A 25,806-nucleotide genomic window follows, 5' to 3' on the forward strand; every position below is an offset into this window, starting at 1 on the left:
GGGTGTTAAACTTAACTGTGCTTCATTTTTTTCTCTTCCAGTGTTGGTGACGGGCATGGTAGATTTTGGTGATGGATGATGCTTTAAGACTGCTTGACTCGCATCTGTCTCTGTACAGCTATATATGCGGCTATTCACCGACTCAGGCTGATCTTCAAATTTTCGAACGTGTATCCTCACTCCCACATAATTTAGAACATGTAACTCGTTGGTACAATCACATTAAAAGCTACACGTCAGCGGAAAGGAAACTTTTTCCAAGTAAAGACTGGTGTGACGTTAGCTTGCCTTATATTGGACATCTTCAACAGGTTAGAAATAACAGATGTCAAACAATGGTCCTTATACCATTGGCGCCCACATTAACAGTTTCCTGTTGGTCGTTGTTGTAGCAACCTGTGCTTGGTAGTATAACTATTTTAGAAAATATTTTATCAGTTACAGTTACGACCTGTCTCAGGTATGTTTATCATGCATAAATGTGACATACAAAGTGGTGGTCTAGTATACTAACTTTATTATGGTGTGTGTGTGTGTGTGTGTGTGTGTGTGTGTGTGTGTGTGTGTGTGTGTGTGTGTTTTAGCCAGAAAAACTAAAGCAGCAAAGTAAATTTAGAAAACTTATATTAGCTAATGGACAAGTCTCAGAGTATGTTGATTCATATTATGTGCTTACACATAAACTATATAAAATCGAAGGGGATCCACCATGTAATTTTCATTAAATCTGAGATGTCTTTTAACCTCAGCATGTAATTCCTGAAAAACTGATGTTCTCATATATCAGAAATTGTTCGTTTACAGCCGGTCGCGGTGGTCTCGCGGTTCTAGGCGCTCAGTCCGGAACCGCGCGACTGCTACGGTCGCAGGTTCGAATCCTGCCTCGGGAATGGATGTGTGTGATGTCCTTAGGTTAGTTAGGTTCAAGTAGTTCTAAGTTCTAGGGGACTGATGACCACAGATGTTAAGTCCCATAGTGCTCAGAGCCATTTGAACCATTTTTTTGTTCATTTACTTATTTAATCAATGGACTAGTTAAGGTTGATTTGGCAGTCCCAGAAATTGTCATGTATGTTCTTCTCTTCCCTATCATCCATAAGGCAAAATTTAATGCACAGTTTATTTCTGTCTTGTTCTGGGAGGAGCCCTACATTTAATTACTGTATACCACAACTTAAGACACATTTCACCATGGTTACAGATGCACCTGGCTGCAGACAAGAGAGTTTCATTCTATGTTGGACACAAGTTTACAAATCATTTGTTTGGTGAGACACAAATTCAAGATGTTTCCATCACTTGCGTCATTGTCTGAAAGGAACCAATGATGGTTCTGAGTCATAAATGATAAGTATTGTTTTTGTAAGGTGTGTCTCCCCTAACACCACCACCATGAGATTGGCATCTTGACACATAGTAAGGACACTGATAACTGTGCTGTTGAGTGCCCCACATTCATCATCACTGTCGTCGTCGCCACCACCGTCATCGTCATCATCATCTTTTGAAAGGGGAAAACTAAGCAGCTAACTGTCTCTTGAGTGTTCTGTTGCTCTCAGAAACCATCTCTCACTTCTTGATGATTGTTCCCAAGTTACACAAAGTGTACAGAATGGCTTTCCTTACTTCTGATTAGGAGAAGACCATTGTGGTGCTTACTGTTAACAGGTATAAGTAGCCTTGCCTGCCCAGAAAAGGCATTTTGTTAACTCTGACCCAAATTCTTCAGCCGAAAATGCTTGAGACATTTGATTCTTGTACAGGGGTATCCTGCTGTCACCAAGTAACATCAAGTTCTGGTAAGCAATTAGTAGCAAGCTGTTGTAGAATGTCTGCTGAAGTACGAAGTCCATCACTTTTGCAGGATGATAATGGTGATAAGGGCATAAAATAATACTTAACAAGTAAAATGAACAATGAGACTGTTTTGAAGGTTATTAATTTTGTAGATCTTCTCAGCTGCATTGGCATCAATCAGCCAAAATTAAGCAAAAATTAAATAGCTAATCATTGTTGTAGTAGTCTTCAGTCCAGAGACTGGTTTGATGCAGCTCTCCATACTACTCAATCCTGTGCGAGCTTCTTCATCTCAAAGTAACTAATGCAACCTACATCCTTCTGAATGTGCTTAGTGTATTCGTCTCTTGGTCTCCCTCTACGATTTTTACCCTTCATGCTTCCTCAAATACTAAATTGATGATCCCTTGATGCCTCAGAACATGTCTTACCAACCGATCCCTTCTTCTAGTCAAGTTATGCCACAAATTTCTCTTCTCCCCGATTCTATTCAGTACCTCCTCATTAATTACATGATCTACTCATCTAATCGTCAGCATTCTTCTGGAGCACAACATTTCAAAAGCTTCTGTTCTGTTCTTGTCAAAACTATTTACCGCCCATGTTTCACTTCAATACTACACTCGATACAAATACTTTCATTGAAGACTTCCTGACACTTAAATCTATACCCAATGTTAATAGATTTCTCTTCTTCAGAAACGCTTTCCTTGCCATTGCCAGTCCACATTTTATATCCTCCCTACTTCAACCATCATGTTATTGTGCTTCCCAAATAGCAAAACTCCTTTACTACTTTAAGTGTCTCATTTCCTAATCTAATTCCCTCAGCATCACCTGATTTAATTTGACTGCTATCCATTATCTTCATTTTGCTTTTGTTCATCTTATATCCTCCTTTCAAGACACTGTCCATTCCATTCAACTGCTCTTCCAACTCCTGTGCTCTTTCTAAGAGAATTACGTCATCAGCAAACCTCAAAGTTTTTATTTATTCTCCTTGAACTTTAATACCCACTCTACATTTTTATTCATTTTCCGCTAGTGCTTGCTCACTGTACAGATTGAATAACATCAAGACATTTCTGCACAAAATGTAAGTAACCTTTCCATCCCTGTAGTTTTATCTCTGCTAACTTCAGAAATTTAAAGATTGTATTTCAGGTAACATTGTCAAAAGCTTTCTCCAAATCTGTAGTGTTATAAATATAGTTTGCATTTCCCTAACTTATCTTCTGAGATGAGTCTGAGAATCAGCATTGCCTTGCGTGTTCCAAAATGTATGTAGAGCAGTGTAAGAAATTACACCATTACTCCTGACGAGGGGACCTTCTGGGAGGTGCATCGAGTTATGAGCTCCCACTTTGCCTGCTTATAGTGTGGGTAGGCACCTGTCACACCCTAAAATTGTAGGTGCCAGTGCAGCCTCGTTTTTGAAATATTGGCTGTTAAACTTTGGGCAGCTCTTTATATACAGAAAAGTTTCACTATTGTGGCAAGTGAGCGAGTAGCTGAGTAATAAGCGAGCGAGACTCCCATCCAGGTGACCCTGGTTCGAGACCCATCTATGCTACTTTTGTTGTCTTTTTCTTTTTTCAAATGCTTGTTTTAATTTATAATTAATCATGAAAATTTTGCAAGGAATTGATTAAAATAATTACAAGCCTCTATAAATCAAAATTACAAATTGAATGTCACATTTTGTTTCAGTCTTTTGCGTTTTCTAAAAACAAAGATGATGTAACTTACCAAACGAAAGCGTCGGTATGTCGATAGACACACAAACAAGCACAAACACACACACAAAATTCAAGCTTTCGCAACCAATGGTTGTGTCATCGGGAAAGAGGGAAGGAGAGGGAAAGAAGAAAGGATATGGGTTTTAAGGGAGATGATAAGGAGTCATTCCAATCCCGGGAGCGGAAAGATTTACCTTAGGGGGAAAAAAGGACAGGTATACACTCGCGCACACACACACATATCCATCTGCACATACACAGACACAAGCAGACATTTGTAAAGGCAAAGAGTTTGGACAGAGATGTCAGTCGAGGCGGAAGTAAAGAGGCAAAGATGTTGTTGAAAGACAGGTGAGGTATGAGCAGCGGCAACTTGAAATTAGCGGAGGTTGAGGCCTGGCAGATAACGAGAAGAGAGGATATACTGAAGGGCAAGTTCCCATCTCCGGAGTTCTGACAGGTTGGTGTTAGTGGGAAGTATCCAGATAACCCGGACGGTGTAACACTGTGCCAAGATGTGCTGGCCATGCACCAAGGCATGTTTAGCCACAGGGTGATCCTCATTACCAACAAACACTGTCTGCCTGTGTTCATTCATGCGAATGGACAGTTTGTTGCTGGTCATTCCCACATAGAAAGCTTCACAGTGTAGGCAGGTCAGTTGGTAAATCACGTGGGTGCTTTCACACGTGGCTCTGCCTTTGATCGTGTACACCTTCCGGGTTACAGGATTGGAGTAGGTGGTGGTGGGAGGGTGCATGGGACAGGTTTTACACCGGGGGCGGTTACAAGGGTAGGAGCCAGAGGGTAGGGAAGGTGGTTTGGGGATTTCATAGGGATGAACTAAGAAGTTATGAAGGTTAAGTGGACGGCGGAAAAACACTCTTGGTGGAGTTGGGAGGATTTCATGAAGGATGGATCTCATTTCAGGGCAGGATTTGAGGAAGTATGTGTGTGTATGTGTGTATGTTTGTGTTTGTTTGTGTGTCTATCGACCTGCCAGCGCTTTTGTTTGGTAAGTCACATCATCTTTGTTTTTAGATATATTTTTCCCACGTGGAATGCTTCCGCAACCAACGGTTGCTTCGTCAGGAAAGAGGGAAGGAGAGGAAAGGACAAAAGGATGTGGGTTTTAAGGGAGAGGGTAAGGAGTCATTTCAATCCTGGGAGCAGAAAGACTTACCTTAGGGGGGAAAAAAGGACAGGTATACACTCTCGCTCGCTCGCGCGCGCGCGCGCTCGCCCGCACACACACACACACACACACACACACACACACACACACACACACACACACACACACACACCCATCTGCTTGTGCCTGTATATGTGTGTGTGTGTGTGTGTGTGTGTGTGTGTGTGTGTGTGTGTACCTGTCCTTTTTTCCCCCTAAGGTAAGTCTTTCCGCTCTTGGGATTGGAATGACTCCTTACCCTCTCCCTGAAGACCCACATCCTTTCGTCTTTTCCTCTCCTTCCCTCTTTCCTGATGAAGCAACCATTGGTTGCGAAAGCTTGAATTTTGTGTGCGTGCTTGTGTTTGTTTGTGTGTCTATCAACATGCCAATGCTTTCGTTTGGTAAGTTACATCATCTTTGTTTTTAGATACATTTTTCCCCACATGGAATGTTTAACAGGAAATTAACCGTAATGTAATTTCTTGAAATATTTTATTGTTGTTCAATTTTTTGTTGTATTTTTAATTTTGTTCTGTTTAGGTAGGGAATGTTAAAAAAAATACCAATGAATGAGGCATTAAAAATATGTTTCATTTAATGGAAAGTTAATCGATATTTCCTATATTTTGACGAGTACATTCTGACGGATGATACTTGTTATAAAAACAATCAAAACATTTGTACTTTCGACACCACGAACATTGTACGAATGCACATTCATTTTCGTCGCAATCGCATCTGTATTTTCTCAAGTCCACCGGAAACGCCACTGCATTGATGTTATGGAATACTTCTTTTTGCGATGGATCTAGCTTCGCGGCACACCAGGCATATCTGTAACAATGTTAACGATGAACTTGTAGTATATCTGAAAATCCAAGCAAGCTATCCGAAAATTGAAAATAATGATTTATTCACGTACCTTATCATATTTTTGTATATCGGAGCCTGCAGTTAGTCATGTACCAGCGAATGGATTTTTGCCATTTCCTCCCTGGATGTGATTTCTACGTTATGTTGCAATAGGTACGGAGCGTTTTGAAAGTGGCGAATGTCATTCTTTACTTGGCGATAAAAATATACATCCCATGGCTGACAAAACGGTGTACATCGCGGTGGTATCGCTGATAAGAGTACAAGTTGGTAGGCCATCTTTATTGTTGAATTTCATTTCATGCGAGTTCAAAATGGTTCAAATGGCTCTGAGCACAATGAGACTTAACTTCTGAGGTCATCAGTTTTCTAGAGCTTAGAACTAATTAAACATAACTAACCTAAGGACATCCCACACATCCAATCCCGAGGCGGGATTTGAACCTGCAACCGTAGCAGTTGCGCAGTTCCAGACTGTAGCGCCTAGAACTGCTCGGCCACTCCGGCCGGCTTTGAAGCAAGTCCGTGGAGATTTGCCCACCCCACGAGTAAACGATGTAGAGGAATTATTTTCCACGTATGGTTAAATTACTTCATCCAAAAACTCTTCGTACGTTTGCTTATGCAGTTTTCCGGAATTTGTCGATGTGATGTGAACATACTGATATTTCTCCATATATCCATCGACGTCGTTTCGGACGGGGGGGCCGAACATTCCACTCACTTCTTGCAGGCAAACAAATACTTCACTGGACAATGTGATTGCATATTGCGCAGTACGGTATATGAGTGCATCAATTTAGTTATTTGTCCCACAGAAATTTCGGTGACTTTTTCTCCCTTTGTGGGACCAAGAGCGCATGCTGCTTATTTTATATTCACGTCCTGTTTGATCTGTATTTATGATATTATCAGGGTTGAATCTCGTGATTATATTGCTTGTTTGCTGCTGATATTTTGGAGCGATTTCCAGAAGCTCATCCAAAGTTCTCTTATCTTTCTCGCTGAGATATTGTGTTACATGCCGTTGAGATATCCGATGCATCGATTTGAAGCGACGAACCCAAGACTCCGACACTTTCAAGTCAAAATTTCCATCCAGAAATTGAAAAGCAGCAGCCATTGCCCACTGTTGGAGCATCCGTGTTGTTACGAGGCCTGCTCTCTGGTCTCTCGCCTCGATGAACCGGTCGTAAACATACGACTTGATTACTTCCAGTTTATCATTTCGCATCCATCCTACTGCGATTTGGAATCTCCACTTTGAAAACTGGGTTTTGCTTTTCAATAATCTTGCTGAATGTTTTGGTAACGTATTCAATGACCATGTTGGCCGAAGTTTTGCCATCTCCACGGCCTTGACTTTCACAGCATTCGGGATTCTGGTCCACTCATCTCCATCGTCATCTTCATTAGAATCCAAAGAAATAGGTATTATTTATATTTTTCATTTTTACCGTGCGTCACTTTCGTCGTAGCCTGCTTCGGAAGGACTCGAAACCCCTTTCATTGTCGGAAAATAACACTTCTTGGTCTGTGAATTTCATAGTCCTGTGCATGTCTAGAAATTGTTTGAACATTTCTCTGCCGATTAATGAAGATCGTTCACTGATGTTGGAACGCACTGATTCCAGTGTAAAATTATTTTTGATAAGTAACTGCCGTAGACAATGCATTGCATTTGTTAACTCCTGCTGTTCTTCATTGTTAAGTGGAGCCCACAAAAGACCTCTTTGGTCTTCCACCAAATGTTCAATATTGTCAAAATTGCACTCACTGACAACTCGTGAACAACTTGCACTTTGCTCCATTTTAAAGAATAAAATGTCTGCACACTTCAAAGCCAAGCTTTCAACTAACGAGAAACATTTATTCGGCAGTTATAACCGTCGCTGCTCATGTACACAGATAGTAGAGACCCTTTATTCGTGGAATGGCAGGTACAAATAGGGGAACGCCAATGGTCACAGACCATAAACAGGATTAGGCGCGTCAACGATCTGACAGGTATAAAATTTTATAGGACCCTGTCCCAACATTTGTATGACGGGTTTATGACTATTTTCGAAGAAATATTTAATAACTTCTCTCAATTCTCAGGTAAATAGGCAAATTCAAGTATGCCAACGTTTTAATTACGGTTAATTTCCTGTTAAAATAAAAAAACGCAAAGGATTGAAACAGAATATGACATAAAATTTGTAATTTTGATTTATAGAGGCTTGTAACTCTTTTTAATCAATTCCTTGCAAAATTTTTCATGAGTAATTATAAATTAAAACAAGCATTTGAAAAAACAAAAAGAAAACAGAAGTAGCATAGATGGGTCTTGAACCAGGGTCGCCTGGACAGGAGTGTCACTTGCTTGCTACTCGGCTACTTGCTCACTTGCGACAATAGTGACACTTTTCTGTATATAAAGAGCTGCCCACACCATAAGCAGGCGAAGTATAAACTCATAACTCGTTGCACCTCCCAGGAGGTCCCCTCATGAGTGCAATCAGATATTAGCTATTTCCCTCCCCGCCCCCCCTCCCCCCCTTCCACCCAACCCACTTGCCATTATCAGTACAAGTGGCTAATTTAACTTTAGAATGGAAAAGAATTTTCTTTGGATGCTTTTATATTTAAAATGACTAAAAATAAATTATATTTAGTTTTGTGGGTGCTTCATTTAACTAGAAACTAATGAGTTAGTAAGGCAGTTGGTACTGCCTATTTCTGACATTTTTTTAATAGAATGATGAACCAATCCCCAATGCATTGCTAGTGCTATCTACAACTCCTCCCCAGAAAAGAAGTCTAACTTATCCATATTGGGGGTAGACACTTGTTACAAAACATGCTTCCTCTACACCATTCCTCTCCCTAGCAACAGTTGCTTCACCCATATCCTGTAAACTGCCCCCTCCCCCTTCCCCATGTGAAATCAACCAAGATAAAATGTGTGCACTATATTTAGACCTACTATTAATAAATCACTTGATTACAGGTCTCTTTACTTCTGAACTGACAGAAGTTCGAAGGCTGCAAGCTGTCAATGCTTCATATCTGCCCCTAGCAGTAATTAGAATAACAACAACACAGTTTAGGTCCTACCGCACTGTAGTTGTCATTACATAGTTACTGTTGTGCTGTCGGTTAATTCTTTAATTGTTGAGAACTGAATAATAAACCAGTTTATGGTCTTTTGCTACCTATAACTTGGAAAAGGCATTTTCATGATATATTTAAGCATATGTGATGTATGTGTCTCAACTTTGTTGTAGATGCGTGATACAAAATGTGTGTGTAGTGGGCTTACACATTTCTTTCTGTACCTGTAACCTGTACCACATTGTCTCATGCTCTAATGCTACTATTTGAAAAAAAGTAATTATTTTTATCGTAAGTAATCAGTAGTCAGCCTTATGAAATAGTGATGATAGTAATGCTCCTTTAAAAATAATTTATATTCGCATCCAAAACACAACTGGACTTTAGGTTTTACCCCTCAGAAAATTAGAGCTTACTCCTCAGTGGGGAAACTGGTGCAGGCTTTTGATGCTGTGTTGTCTTTACAAATGGTAAATACAGCTGGATAATGAAGGAAATTATAACTTTCTGAGGAAAAGAGAGAGAGAGAGAGAGAGAGAGAGAGAGAGAGAGAGAGAGAGCACTGCACCAAATCTGCAAGGAAAAGATCACAGTAAATATGCCCACTGACTATAAAAAATTTACAAAACTTTTATAATAGTCATTAAACAAGCTAAAAGAATCCACAATAATGTATAAATAAAAATTGTGTTAATAAAGTTCAAGGGAACTACAGAAAGTAAGTTACTTATTATATCAGACCAAGTAACTGTCCCTGAATGCCACTCTGCGCTTCAAAGTGACACAAATACACCACACTATTTTCCAACATACTCACCAAGTACTTTTAAACAGCAATCAGAACATTCTACGAAGAGTTCAGTTTCTTGATGATGGCAATCCATTCCTTGGTTGCAAAGCCATTTGAGAACCATTCTATGAACATCCTTATCTTTGGTTAATCTCTTTCCTTCGCAGATGTTCTTTCAGCTTGCCGAGAAGATAATCACTTACATTGTGCTGTCTTTGTCAAATTGTTTGCACCATTTCACTATGGTTGGATACGACATGGCATTTGGTCTGTACACTGCCAGAAATTCCCGGTGAATCTGTGTGCAGTTGAGACTTGTCCATGAGACTCACACTGTCCTGTGTATGTAAACTTTGGTGTATGTTTCCTGTTGCCACATATTAAGATAGCACACTGAGATATACCTGTTACTTGTACTGCAGCAGAACTGTGTCCACAGAAAACTCTGTTTTATGATAGTGTGCCTCTCTTGTGCACAATGGTCTTAGCGTGGGGTGCCATGAGTAACTTACTTTCAGAGTCCCTATATAAAAATTATGGGGCATCATAAAAAATAAAATGGCCAAAAATAAATAAGGGAGTGAGAATATTGTCTTGTTTGTTGTGACTCACTGATCTTTCAAAGAGCCACTGCGCAGTTACGCGCGTCCTCTACATGCGGCGCTGTCTGCCAGCCATGCAGTAGCAGCGCAACCTAAGCGGCCAGCCAGTGGCCGCTAGACTTGGACACAGTTATGATTTGACTGTTAAAGTGTACACACATCTTACTCTTTTTACTTGATCTGTGACTTTCATGTATTGCGTCTTCCTTGAAATATATGTGTTCAACTTGAAGTTATAACAATTGGCGATGAGGATGGGATTCCCCCCCCCCCCCCCCTCCATCCCCTCCATCATTGACCCACATGTTTCCATGACTACTTTAGAGCAACTATTGCAAGGTCTCATAGAACAGCAAACGCTTCTCACGAATGCGATTCGTGATTTCATTGCGGCATCAAATGCGGGGCGTCTCTCGTCATTGTCTCTACCTCCTCTTCCTCCTTACGACGAGACGGCGTAAGACTGGTCTGATTATGAAAAACGTCTTTGACAGCACTTCTTGGCATTTCATGTTGCGGACGAACAAACATGTAAGTCTCTGTTCCTTTCATGGATTTCACCTCAAATGTATCGGTTGTTGTCGTAATTGGCTCCTTTGAAAGATCCTGCGTCTTTGTTCTTTGCTGAAATGTGCTGACTTCTGTCCGTCTATTTTCAAAAGGAAACGCATGTGGTAGCCTCTTGTGTTGCCTTTTATCGTTGTCAAAAACAACCGAATCAATCGTATCGCGCTTGGTCTGCTGAACTTCATGGCCTCAGAAGAAAGCGTCAATTTGTTACTGAAGTTCACAAAGAATCCTACGCCGTTTCCATGGTACGGGATGCTATTATCCGATCAGCGCCCGACAAAGGCAATGTGCCCTTCAGTTGGCAAATCAGACTCTAGATGAAGTCCTATCCGTCGCTCAGTCTTTTGAAATTTCTCGCACCGCTGGAGCACAAATAGAGGCATGGGGCAACGTCGGGGAAATACAACCTCTGTGCGATGTTGACGAAGCGTGTGGCATGTCCCCACCGGCCGACGTGGCCACAGTACGCTCCCAAGCGCAGCCTCGGCCTAACCGTAAACAAACCTCTAAGAAACTGCAGCAAAACCCACGGCAACTTCCTTCATGGCCGTGGTGTTTCACGAAACATTCACGAGAAGATTGTCCACAACGTTGGGCCATGTGTCACAAATGCAAAAAAAAAAAAAAAAAAAAAAAAGGGGGGGGGGGGGTCATGTGTCATCCGTTTGCAAATCCGACCGCATACATGATGTTCATGAACATGACGCTGATTCTGATTCTGTGTTGTCTGTCAATTGTACTTCTTCCCTTTCGGGGAAGTTATTCCTCACTGTCCAGATATTTGGTTGAGAAGTTCGCATGCAGGTGGATACTGGTTCTGCTGCCACTATCATCAATTCTCAGACGTATCTTCAGTTTTGGGTTCTCCAATCCTGTCACCTGTCACTAGGCAATTACGGACTTACAATAAACAGAAGATTTCTCTCTTGGGACAATTTGATGCTAAGGTATCTTACTAATCTGTCGTTCGCACTGTTCCCGTATTTGTGGTCGACCATAGTAACCGAGAGAATCTTTTTGGTTTCGATGCCTTTCGCGCTTTTGGGTTCTCCGTAGCTGACTCTGTCAATACCGCCTCTGATGCTATTCCTTATGCTCAATTGGACACCTTGTCGACGACATTTTTGTCCCTTTTTTTTCTCCTGGGTTAGGCCGTGCAAACGACTTTGAAGCTCATATCACGCTCTAACCCACTGCTTGGCCTAAGTTTTTTCGGGCTCGGCCCATTCCTGTGGCCCTTCGTGATCGGGTCAAACGGGAGCTGGATCGTCTCACTGCTTCAGGGTTTTGCTTCCTGTCATTTCCAATGACTGGTCCTCTCCTGTCGTTGTCGTTGATAAGCCAAATGGTGATATTCATCTCTGTGGTGATTTCAAAGCCACTGTAAATGCTCAATGCCTTATTGACACTTACCCTATGCCTCTACCTGAAGAATTGTTCACTAAGCTTGTTGGAGGCCAGTATTTTTCTAAACTTGACCTGTCAGAAGCTTATCATCAACTTCGTCTCGACGCTGCTTCCCAGCAGTTTCTGGTCCTTAACATGCCTTTCGGCCTCTAACAATACCAACAATTGCCATTTGGGGTTGCCAGCGCCCCTGCTTTCTTTCAGCGATTCTTGGAACAATTATTGCTCACTGTCCCTGGGTGTATAAATTACCGGACGACATTGTTGTCACTGGCTCCACCACTGACGAACATCTTCAAAATCTTCGCACACTTTTTCATGTCTTACAGACTGCCGGTCTTAAGTGTAATCTTCAGAAATCAAAATTTTTTCATGCATCTATAATGTACTTGGGGTTTCAACTCTCTCGGGATGGTATTCGTCCGCTTCAGCAAACTGTCGCTGCGATCGATGCCCTTCCTCACCCTACATCTGTTAAGGAACTGCAGGCCTTCTTGGGGAAAATAGCATACTATCACAAGTTTTTACCGTCTGCTGCTACGGTGGCTCAGCTGTTGCATCACCTGCCGCATAAAAACGTGCCTTTTCACTGGTCCACGTCGTGCAATGCGGCTTTCCAGAAATTGAAGACTATGCTGAAACAGGCCCCGTGCCTGGCTGCTTATTGACCTGGCCAACATCTTGTTCTTGCCATGGACGCCTCACAATACGGGGTCGGTACAGTCCTTGTGCACAGTTTTTCTGACGGTTCTGAACAACCCATTGCTTATGCCTCCAAAACGCTCACGGATGCCCAACAAAAATATTCTCAAATTGAAAAAGAAGCTTTGGCCATTATTTATGCTCTTCATAAGTTTGGTGTTTTTCTCTATGGATCTAAATTTCATCTTGTTACGGATCACAAACCACTTGTTTCATTGTTTCATCCATCAACGTCACTTCCCGACAAGGCTGCACACCGCCTCCAGTGTTGGGCTCTTAGCTTGTCTCGTTTCAATTATGAGATTCATTTCTGGCCGACGGCTCAACATGCGAATGTTGATGCACTGTCTCGTCTTCCCATGGGTCCTGATCTGACATTCGAAAGGGACGAACTTTTGTGTTTCCACCTGGATGTTGCCAAGCAGCGGGTTGTGGACAGGTTCCCCATCACCGGGGACCGGCTGGCGGCTGCTTCGGGTTCTGACCCTACCCTCTCCCGGGTATTAGGCTGTATTCAGAAGGATTGGCCTGATTGTCCATCCACTAAGACTTCTGATCGGTTGCGGAGCTACTACGCTTTGCATTACCGCCTCACGGCTAGGGATGGTGTTATCCTCTTTTTCCACTGAAAATGCTTTGCCGCGTGTTGTGGTACCTGTGTCTTTGCGTGCTTTGGTCTTGCGCACAAAATCTCTGGTGCGCCGTCGTGTGTACTGGCCCAGCATCGACTCTGAAACCACACACATGGTCGCTGCCTGCGGCCCTTGTGCGTCACAGGCCGCCGCCCGGATGTCATCTTTGTCACTGTGGCCTTTGCCTGAGAAGCCCTGGGAGCATATTCATGCTGACTTTGCGGGACCTTTTTAGGTACTTATTGGCTTCTCGTTATTGATGCCTACTCTAACTTTCCTTTCATTGTCCGTTGCACATCGCCTACCACCTGTGGCAACCACCAATGCTCTAGCTCGCATTTTCTCTTTGGAAAGCCTTCCCTCTACTCTTGTTACTGATAATGGTCCGCAATTTGCCTCTTCCGCTTTTGTGGATTTTTGTGCCCGTCACGGCGTCGTGCATGTCACGGCCCCTCCGTTCCATCCACAATCAAACGGTGATGCTGAACGACTGGTCCGCACATTTAAGGCTCAGATGAGGAAACTACTGACTTCTTCTGCTGCTGATGATGCGCTTCTCCAATTTCTGGCTTCTTACCGTTTCACCCCCATGGGCAACCACAGCCCGGCTGAGCTCTTACATGGCCGACAGCCCCACACGCTACTTCATCTTCTGCGGCCTTCCACCTCATGGCCGCGGGTGCCTTCGCTTGGCCGGTTCACCGCCAACGACCTTGTATGGGTGCAGGGATATGGCAGGTGGCCAAAATGGAGTACTGGCCGCATCTTACAACACCGTGGCCAACGCCTGTATCAAATCCAGACTGACACGGGTGTTACAGTGTGTCATTTGGACCAGCTTCGGCCTCGTGTGCCGGCAGCGCCTGTTCCGGATGCCGCTACACCATCTTCGGCTCTACCTGACGTTTGGTATACTGGAATCTCTCATTACTCGCAACGCAGTCCTCTCACCATAATATCGGTGCCAGCACAAGAACTGACGCCACCAGGAGACGTGCCCATGCAGGAACCAGATGACCATCATCTGTCGGAGCAACTCTACTCGCCTCCTTCTCCTACAGACGCGGCCACATCACCCATGTCTCCTGTTATAACAACCGGACTTGCTGCAACTTCCGTCCATACGGGAAGCCTCCTCCTTGAGACTTTACGGCCAGTCAAACAACACCTATGGACGTTAGCAATCTACAGGCCGCCTCCATCAAGACCTGTGCAATAACTTCAAAGGGGGAAAAGTGTTGTGACTCGCCGATTTTTCAAAGTGCCGCCGCACAGTTACGCGCGTCCTCTACATGCGGCACTGTCTGCCAGCCATGCAGCAGCAGAGCCACCTAAGTGGCCAGCAAGCCAGCGGCCGCTAGACTCGGACTCAGTTATGATTTGACTGTTAAAGTGTGCACACGTCTTACTCTGTTTACTTGATATGTGACTTTCATGTATTGAGTCTTCCTTGAAATATATTTGTTAAACTTGAAGTTAAAACATTGTTCACAATATCGAACCAGATGAAACATCAAATATATTCAACAGTTTCATCACTGGAATAGCTGAAAGTTTAATACAAAGGAATTTCAGTGGAAATCAGCAGCCAGTGGAAAATAATGGAAAAACCTGTAAATTATTTTTCTTTGATAAATTATATGAGATAATTGCGCACCAGGAGGTAAAATGTTTAGTACTGCCAATGACACACATAAAAGTGACATGTTAACTAGCTTCTTGGAAACTGAGTAAGCGAGTGAGTTTGAGGTAGGTTGAGAAGGGAAGACTGGTCACTCAGACCCATGATGAAACAGACTCTCCTTTAGTGAGCATGAGGGCATACAAAGATCTTACCAATTCAAAAGCAAATTTAAAATATATTTCATCAGCCATTCTTTTGACAAATTATTTGAGTACAAAGATCTTACCAATTCAAAAGCAAATTAAAAATATATTTCATCAGCCATTCTTTTGACAAATTATTTGAGTATCTAGATTTAGGAACCAAAAATTTCTGTTAACTGCACTGAAACCCCTATTTTACATTTTTGTGCGGCCCAGGCTTAAAAAAAAAAGGCAAAATTTGGGAAATTGTGGAATTGAGGAAAATGTTAACCCCCCCCCCCCCCCCCCGCGAAATATGGGTAAAAACACATGTAACTTGCATATATGATTAAATCACAGTACTCTCCAATACTATGTATAAAATCTGTCTAAGGAAATTAAATGTACAATACAATGTTTATACAATAATTTGTGCTAATGAATTTCATAAGTTCTTAAAAAAATCACAGATGTGTATGTCAATTGACATTACAAGCTTATTAGAAGTCAACTTGGTGAATTTCTGTACACTGCAAAACGTAAATTTGAAAGAAAGCTTAAGTGCTACAGTTTCACGTCATGCCCCCTGTCAGTGCTGCCAGTCTTTACAACCTACAGTGTGTGGTGTGCATGGTGCAAAGTATATACATCAGTAGTGTATGTAGTTGTTGCAACTGTATCATGTCAGATCTGAACACAAAAGTCTTTACAATGTGCTATTGCAAAACCGTTGTTCTATTTCCATATGACATCTTTGCCATAGCACATCATCTGCACGAAAGGAATATTTTCAGCACGTCACAAAATGCTTTCACCCCTACCTACATTCCCATCACTGAGGGCCACTCCCCCTCTCCACACATGCAGTAGGTGAGCTCATTTTACGTGTTTTAGTGTGGTGTGGTGGTTGCACTGGCTGTTGGATGACTTAACAAGTCGCCAGCCAATAAGAGTTCATTAGCCAGAAATGAGTGACATTTCTTCAATTATGACTGAGCATATTCTTGAAGACTCGGTGTTTGAATTTAAAAGGTTGATAATTGATATTATTGCTGAAGAAGTACATCATAAATACATGCAAACAGGTGAGACGGTGTTATAAGTGGCACAAGGAAAGGTGGTGGCTGGGCCCCTTCATTGTATATTGGCTCGGTACTGAACACATCACATTAATTGTGTTGTCTTTCCGCTGCGACCTACCAGTATTTGCATCATGATTGTGCAGTGAAGCTAAATGCTGCAAGTTGTGTTGGCAACACCGATCATGGATTACATCAGCATTTCCTCTATCACATCTCCCCTCTCCATAGTGGCCTAAAATATCTAATATATTCTCTTAATTCTGTGCATGGTGCAAACCATCTGCCTTTTCAGCCACTTATAATTTGTCTAGTAACATCAAATATCAATAGGAAGAAAGTGGGACGAATTCAAGCAAGACGTCGAGTAAGAACTTGGAATCGAGGTAAACCTTAATAGGAAGAAATCTGAAATTGTGCAGTTTTTAACATTGACCATATCGGTTTTTCACAGAGACTACAAATTTATGGTGTAGAATGGCGAAAAACATAAAATTGGAGAATGTAAAATCGAAGTACCACTGTACATGGCAAGTAATAGTACATAAAATAAGGGACGGGCAACTACTCACCTATAGTGGACTGATGTGTAGGGTATCAGTCCACTACAGGTGAGTGATTGCCTTTGTTTTATTTTATCTACGGTTGTGCCCAGGAATTTCCAATATTGGCAAGTTGTAGTGTTGTATTATAAAGCTTTATGACAATTAAAAATGTGCATTGATCGACTGTTCTGTCAGTTCTTATAGAATATTGTATACATAATAAATGAAAACACACACATTAGTGGTGTAATATTCTAAAATATTACAGTGTTTTGTGGTTTTCATTCATAAGTAAAAATGTACTATAAAGAGGACTTGGATTTTTAGGATATAAAAAATATTTTTTTTGAAAAATAACACAGTAATCAATAAATAATTACAGATAAACAGCAGCTATATAACAAAACTCTGAAGGTGGCAGCTTTTTTCCAATTACCAGCCTTACTAATTTATGCAATTAAATTTGTATGGTATAAACATGAATATAATTAAGCAGTGTAGTGATAGTTAATTGACAATTCAGTATACAGAGTTTTTATGATGTCTTTGTGTCAAGTTAAAATTCCTGAAAATTCTCGTTTGTTTTGTGATCTACGGAATGCCATGAACAAATAAGTGAATGGTTTGGAAACCACATACAAAATACTAATGTGAGCTATTCTAGAGTGCTGTTTCACTATTCTCAGCCTTTGTCAATTAAGGCTGACTGCAAATGTCAAAACAGCTCAGAGACGTGCTGCTACTGTATTCTCAGAAAGCTGATGAATTGTTCCTGAGTGAAAACTACTTTTTTTTCTTTTCTATTACAGTTATCTGGTTTCATCAAAGATATAGAGAGGTGACACACAGAGTATGATGGACGAATTATGCCATCTACTACCAGTGCTTATGACTTACAAGTATCTTTGACTGATGAGCACTGAGGGCATACATGTATACCTTTTAAATCAGAAATTGCCACACACTGCAAGATTTAAATCTTAGTAGTAAAATTAAATTCACATGGAAATAAACCATGTGTCTAGGTGCTTTTCTTAACACCTTATGTGTAGATGAAATGCATTTCCTGTTGAAAATACATTGTCAACTGAGCCTACTGGGTCACATGACAGTGAACTGAGGTGTCTGTGCTGTAATAACCTGTGTACTCACAGTGTGTGTGACTGTGTTCCAGTAGTGTCACTTGACAGACCATAGTTTATGCAGGTTACAAGTGTAGTGTATTCATAGTCGGCAAGGACAGTAATAAACATACTTTAAATGCACTGAAATCCATAAGTAAATAAATGCCTTAGTGTTGTCTAGTTTTTGAATATGTATGCTTCAGAGAAACAATGCTCTACCATCCACAACTTCCTGCTCTGCCTATAAGACAGGAGAAGAGGATATCTTCTAGCAAGGTTGTGTAGGCACGTAACCCCTTAATTTAAAAGTCTGAAAATAGTCTGGATTTTAATTTTTACAGAAACTTAATAGCCTGAGAGCACTTGTCTATCATGACAGTATTCTGTTTAGAAATTCAAACCCGAGAGAAAATCTTTGTGTCTAGTTAATTACCAATGTGGCCACAAGAGGACACAACAGTGCTACTTCGCTTGGATTCACAGCTACTTGAAGCCCTCTGTTGACCAGCTGCAGTCAAAATTAGAGGGGAAGAGATTATAGTTGCCACTTGCTTGTGCTGTGTAAAGCTATTATAAGGTGGTTGTTTTTTTATGGAGTGTGATGGAGTTTGATAACATTTTAGCAGATCAGAAAATGACACTTCAGACACTGACAGTATAAGTGAAAGGACAGCTGATCAAGAAAGTGATTCAAATGGTGTTAGTTCTTCTAGCATCAGAAAATGGTATGAAATAGACATGACTGCAGAATTGTCTCCCACACCTCCAAAATTTCCTTTACTGGAACACTTTCAGACTTCACACAAATATGTAACTAAAGTAATTGATGATGAGTTAGTGAATATTGTAGTCACTGAGACTAATAGATCAGCTTCAGATAAGAACATTACTAATTGGAGGGACACAAACTGTGATGAACTAAGAATCTTCTGTAGTATAATATTGTTACAAAGTATTATAAAGAAACCAAGCTACTAGGTGTGTTGGTCCTAAACTTCCACTCCTTGCAACTCCAGTATTTCACCAATTATTAGCTGCAAACAATTTTTGATACTAAAGAAATGCCTTCATTTTTCAGACAACTCAAGAGATGACACCGCTGGCTATTCATAACCATGCTAAACAAAATCTGGTCCATATTAGAACACTTCAATAATAAATTCAAAATTCTTTGTACTACAGAGAGGGATGTCACCATAGACGAGTGTCTCATGTTATTTAAAGGGAGATTAGGTTGGGTTCGGTACCTACCACTAAAGACTTCAAAATTTGGAATAAAGGACTACATGTTGTGTGAGTCCAAGTCTGGCTATGTATGGTCTATAATTTTTTGATGGTGAATATAAAGATCTGCCCTGGTGATCTCAAATAGTACCAACCCTCTCAACAAAGGCTACCGCCTTACAGTTGATAGTTGCTACACCTCTCCGCAACTAGCAGATCTCCTTATTAATACGAAATTTGACATATATTGCAGTATGCAACCTTCTAGGAAACATATGCCACCAAACTTTCTCAGTAAGAAACTGAAGAAGAGAGATATTGTTGCCTTTCAGAGGGTAAATTTTCAGCAGTGAGATGGGAAAACAAACGTGATCTGTTTTCTTGAGCACTATCCAAAATGCATAAATGAAAAATGTAAATAGATGAGGTGAATAGTTACTAAAACCAGCAACAGACATATCATATAATGACACAATGGAAGGAGCAGATAGAGTTGACCAGCTTATAGCAAACAGTTCAGAACACAGAAAAAGAGGGGAAAATGCTAAAAAAAAGTGGTTTTTATCAATTTGAACTGGTTTTCTGGAATTCAAAAAATGGGTCTGAGCACTATGGGACTCAACTTCTGAGGTCATCAGTCCCCTCTCTGGAATTCATTCAGCTTGTACAAGAAATCTGGAGGAACAAGGAACTATCTTGATTTGCGAGTGGCAGTAATTTAGATGGTGACAGCTGAACATCGCAGGAAGGAAGTGACTTCGAAAGCTTGTTGTCCATCCACAAGCATCTATCCTATTCATTTAACTGACTGTCATTTCCCATTGTTCATCACAGCTATTGAAAAGAAGCAGAATCCTTCCAGAATATGTAGGATGTGTAGCCAAGTTTGGGATGGGAACGGGAAGAAAAATTGGAGGAATCGAGATATACGTGTGGAGATTGTGATGTAGATCCATGTGTTGTACTGTGCTTCAGAGCCTTTCACATTGCCACAAACATGTGGAGACGAATGTTGTGTGAAAGTGTATTAATTAATTTTTAAAACAGTATGAACTGTTTTGAAAGAGATTCAACAAAAGTATTCTCTCCTAAGGCATTTTATTTTATGTAGAGTTATTTTTTGAAAGCAACAAGTGTACTTGGTGTTTTAATATGCAATCCCTAACTACCCTTTAAGTGAATAATTTGTCAAACTACTGTTTGGAATAACCTGTAATCATAATAAAGATTAAAATTCAGCAATAAGAAAATGGAATTTTGTACACACTTTTACATAAAAATTGTTTAATTGAGGGGTTAACATTTCAGGGAAACTTGTTTGCAGCTGCTGTGTCCACATTTTGAGATACAGGTTCGTGTGAGCATGAGAGAATAAGTAGCTGGAAATGAACAACGAGGTGTATTTGGTGAAATCTATTGTAGGATGATATATTTACAACCTGCTCTTGAAAAGGACATTGCCTGACAATGGATGGGTGCTACCTTTGGTGGATCCACCGATATGGCATATAGCTGGAACACAGATTTTGGTCAACGCGTTTGAAATGTTGTTGCTTGTGTTTTGACAGGATACCAGTTGGCAGTTTACGTATTGACCAGTCACCTTTCTTTTAGCTTGCACCACTATGAATGTGATAGGAGTTCTGAAATTCCAAGTAATATCTGAATTCCTTCTCGAATTCAGCAAGAAGTAAAGATCTTTACAGACTAATAACAATATTTTTGTTGCTTTCTTTTCCTTTATAGATCCAGTTGTTGGAGAAACAGAATAACAAAATGGCTGGTAATGAAACTCTGACATGGGAGAATAAACGTGATCTCATAGTGAGAAATACCCAAGAGATCCTGGGCGAAGACAAATTAATAGCAGTACTTAAGGAGCGAGACTGCCGTATTTACTGGGGAACTGCAACAACAGGCAAGCCACATGTTGCATACTTTGTGCCCATGTCTAAAATTGCAGACTTCTTGAAAGCTGGTTGTGAGGTAAAGAGCATTCTCACGTTACTTTTAATTGAACTGGAAGAATGGAAACAATGAGGAGTATTATTGTAGGCAGCCATATATGTAAATTCACTTACATTTTAGAATTTATGTAATTCACATTTTGTTTGAAGTTGTTAAGAAGTTATTGTTCATAAGGTAAATACAGTGATCTTTACATAGAGAATACTCTCATGGATACTCATAGATACTCTACTGGCAGTGCACATACTTGAAAATTCTGGAACCTGCTTCATACTAGAACCTTCTCAACATTTGATCTTCTCAATATTATGTACTATATTCCATCTCATATTCTTTCTTTTATATCATGAGTAAATAATAGTAATAATCAAATTAGAATAATGAAGCTTAAGTAATTACATGCAGCATTTCATGAAATTTTGCGAATTCATCCATGCTCAAAGATTTAGTAAATTGCTTACTGAATCTACTTGACAAATGTCTATAATTCCATTAAAGTAACATTCATTCACAGAATGGTACTTTACTTCGATATACTTTGAATTTGTAGTAAGATTACTATCCCTAGCAATATCAATTGCCCTTGAGTTGCATTTGTATACTTTGTTAGGCCCCTCAGACTTTACATAAAGAATGTTAAATATATCTAGGATTAACTTAATCACAGTGAAGGCTTCTGGCAAAGCTATATACTCAGCAAAAGCAGAATATTTCAAAACACTTCCTTGTTTCATAGATTTCCAAAATATTAAGTTCTAAATAATCCCATTCACATAACTTGATGTTGACTTATGATCTGTGTGATCAGCAGCTCAGTCCACACCTACAAAAAATAGGAGATATCAGTTTTTTCGTTTCACACATACATTAATGTCAAACCTTTTTGAAAAACAAATGTTTCAGTACTTGCAAAGCATACTTATACTGAATGTCTTGTATTAGTTTTGAAATCCACTTTTACACTGTCACTTATATCTGGCTGTGCTCCTGAACTAACATGTAAGATAGCACCTATCAGGTCCCTGTAGCCAATATCATGACTTATATCTTGCACTGTTTCTAAATTCATATTAACTGCCATCAGTATACTGTAAAACGTCTAATGTTCAATCTGATATTTCTTAGCTGAAGATTCAATAAAGCTTTCCTTGTAGGAGTTGGACGATTTCAACTGTGACTCATTGATATTGTAGTAATTGGATACAAGTACTTTTTTTTTGTAAAGTGTACAATTTTATATTTCTGAACATTTAAGGCAAGTTGGTTTGCACCAATTTGAAACCTTATTAGGATTTGATTTAATATTTATTCAGCTTCTTTCAAACACTACTTTTTACAGATAACTCCATTATCTGCTAAAAGTATGAGGCTCTTTTTAATATTGTGTACAAGGTCATTAATATACAACATTAACAGCAAGGGTCTCAACACACTTGCCTGGGGCACATCCAAAGTTACTTCTACTTCTGATGATGACTCTCCATATGGGACAATATGCTGTGTCCTACCCACCAAAGAATCCTCAGTCCAGTCACAAATTTTGCTTGATACCCCATATGATTGTACTTTTGATAGTAAGCCTAGGTATGTTACGCCTATCAGAAATTTTTTAGATATTGTCTACAGAAACAGTTTTATATTTTTCCGTAATTTTAGATAATTAATCGAATTTCTACCCATACCTTCAACATAAAATACATTTTTTATTTTAATTGGAGTTCTTTTTCCTATTTATGTTAACATCCAAAACTGTACTATCTGCAATTTTTACATTTACACACTCTTTTAGAGTTAAAAAAATCAGAAAAATAATTTTGATTATTAACAGCTTATTAGTATGTGACACAAATCATTGAACACTTGGCTTAGGTTCTTTGAAGGGTAGTACATGAGACACGTTATGGATCCACATTATGTTAAAAATGTTATGTAGATATCTCACATCCAGTGTGTAGATATTTTGCATCCAATGTTGTATGTACTCAGTCTATGCTTTACAGATCTGAAGATGGCAACATAGTTTGCTGAAACTAGTAGTCTGAATAAATGCTGTATTAAAGTGATCGTGGGCATTTTGAAGTTTGTTATTTCTGTTTTCATATCATTCTAGACCACGCCCAGACTGCAATAATGTCAAGCATATACACCATTGTATGTTGTACCTCTGTCACAAAGCTGCTCATGATGATTCCATTATGTTGGTAAGCTCGGCCTCCTCGATACTACCTACCTTTCGGACCATAGTGCTCTCCTTGGCCACATGGCCAGTTTTTAGCTCTACAGTGATTGTTTTGTCCATGATGCCATGCACCTTGAGTGTCTTCACGGTGATTTCCACTTCATGTCCATTAATCTGACTGGAAACATTTCCACTTGAAATCTCCTTATTTGCCACATTAGTAACACATCTGCTCCTGGTAGCTAGTACTGGTTTTCTTTTCAGTGTGAAATGCATTGGATTTTAAACTTCACTTACAAACTTGAATTTGAATTTTAGTTTAATATATTCAGCTGTTTGATCTTCTTCTTTCAAAACATCAACCAAGTCCCCAATATAGCTCCAAGATTCTCTACCAAGCAGACTAGTATTGTGGAATGGATTATAAAATCCCAGATCTACACTGCAACCTACAGACAACATAGATACTGCTGGCATTATTGACAGTTCGATCGCTGCTCAGGTAAATGGACATTTCAAGAATGGAGAACAACACGCTGGTATGTTTCCCCTATGGCCAGTGTAGGCATGCTGTATGCTACTGTAAAGAAAGAAGAAGGGTATTAAATTACTATTACATAGCAAGACATCAAACAGCAGGGCCACTCCAGACAGTTGGAGATGACTACAGTCTACTCACAGGATGAAGCCTATCACGTTATCCTGTTTGAGGTTGCTTTCCAACAAGTTTCTGTCATTCTGTCACCATATACAGGTTTCAGCAGGTTTGCCCGCCCATGGAAATCATGAAAACTGACGAAGATTACTGTCAATGAAGGTGATTCCACTGCAGATGAGTCTTCCATGAATGACAGCTGCCAATATGTCAGGACCACTTTGACAACCAACCTATCCAGGCATAAGTCAGTTCAGAATTGTAATTTTCTGTGATGTCAAATGCTTATCATCACCAGTTGAAGAAGATCATGCCCCAAGATTCAAAGGAAAGTGTGCTGAACTTTGCAAACAAAAACTATATTGAGCTGACAGGAACCTGTGTTATGAGAATAATTATCAGTAAGATATCAAAGTCCTTTGTATTTGTCATTTTATGAGACTGTAGCCATAATAATCTGCTTGAATGGGCCTCCATGCATACATCATATAAAGTGTCATGGAATGTGTGTGGAAAACTGGAGTTTCAGATTGAAAAAGCTATGCTAACAAGTTCATGCAGCAACAGTTGCTCTGGACAGTTGCCTACCATTGATGACATACAACATACTTATCCCATAACAACAACTAGTTCTAGTCAACACTTTAACTGTGAGGCTCTAGTCACGTGCAAAAAGGTACTTTGCCTTACAAAAGAAATCTATAGGCCAGCAACTATCAGGATCATCAAAATTGGACAAGGAGAGCTCTGAGTCATCAACTGCCATGAGCAGCCACAACTCATGACTAAACATATGTGCCTAAGGACAGCCAAACCACTCAGCTCAATGCAGACACTTGAGAATCATTGTATGCTACCATTACAGAATACCCACTGGAGGAATCTACCATCCACCTGCCAATTGCTCCTGGTTTGATAACCTTGGCAAGTGTTAGCCATTTTATGTCAATTTTCGGACGTACTCTAGTCTAGAGGGGAGACAAATCAGAACAGATTATTTGTTGTGAAATGCTATACCAAGACTGGGGATTATCCTCCCATCAGTCAGTGCTTACTCAGGGTGTATCCATCTGAATGACAGTTCATTCAGAAGGAATTGGGAAATATTCTGTGAGATGTCATTTAGCTGTCAGTGGACCAAGGATGCCTCCTGTTGTCTTTGTAAAGAAGAAAAATGACGCACTGGGTTTCTGTGTAGATTATCATCAGCTAATCAGAACCACAGAAAAGCATGTACAACGTCTGTCTGAATAGTTCGGTGAATGGTGTCAGAAAATAAAGGAAAAAAGAGCCACAAACAAAATACTTTAACTGGCCTTCAAAGTAATCATCCTTAGCTACAATACACATCTAACATTGGTTGTAAAGCAGTTGGAAACGGTCAGCAAACGCTTCTTGTGGAATCGCTGAAAGCACAGTGGTCACATATTGTTGGCTGTCTGCAACATCTGCGAAGCGTAAGCCTCTCAGGACTAATTTAAGGCTAGGAAAAAAAACTAAGTCTGGTGGCACCAAACCTGATTAATGAGGAGTGGTTTAAAGAACAGTCACCTTGCATTGAGCAAGAAAGTTGAGTAGGCAGATAACAGGGCACAGGCAGGCGTTGTTGTAGAGGAAGTTCCATGGACCCTTTCAGTACAGGTCTGTCTGAACCCACAGGATGCATTGCAGCAGCCATTGCAAGATGGTCAACATCATATTAATCTTGGATTTTGTCAGCTGACTCTTTTTGGGAGGTGGGGAAAACGATGAACACCATGCCAATGACTGTCGCTTGATTTCCAGATCTTATTGTTAGCACTAGATTTCACAACCCATACTGATGGTTTCCAAAAACTGTG

At 40.3% G+C, this 25,806-nt stretch overlaps 1 protein-coding gene across 4 annotated transcripts in view; it reads left to right on the plus strand.

Moving 5' to 3' along the window:
- The window catches only part of LOC124712549 (tyrosine--tRNA ligase, cytoplasmic), a 119,251-nt gene that overhangs the window by 499 nt on the left and 92,946 nt on the right, over positions 1-25,806 (plus strand). For 2 of the 4 annotated variants that reach the window (XM_047242857.1, XM_047242858.1), the window contains exons 2-3: positions 42-311; positions 20,910-21,149. In XM_047242857.1, coding sequence (XP_047098813.1) covers positions 72-311; positions 20,910-21,149 — 480 coding nt within the window. In that variant the 5' untranslated portion in view covers positions 42-71. The remainder of the gene's footprint in view (positions 1-41; positions 312-20,909; positions 21,150-25,806) is intronic. The other 2 variants (XM_047242859.1, XM_047242860.1) reach the window with 1 other exon arrangement.

Source organism: Schistocerca piceifrons, chromosome 8 (assembly GCF_021461385.2).
Source record: "Schistocerca piceifrons isolate TAMUIC-IGC-003096 chromosome 8, iqSchPice1.1, whole genome shotgun sequence".
In the NCBI taxonomy this organism is placed as follows: domain Eukaryota; kingdom Metazoa; phylum Arthropoda; class Insecta; order Orthoptera; family Acrididae; genus Schistocerca; species Schistocerca piceifrons.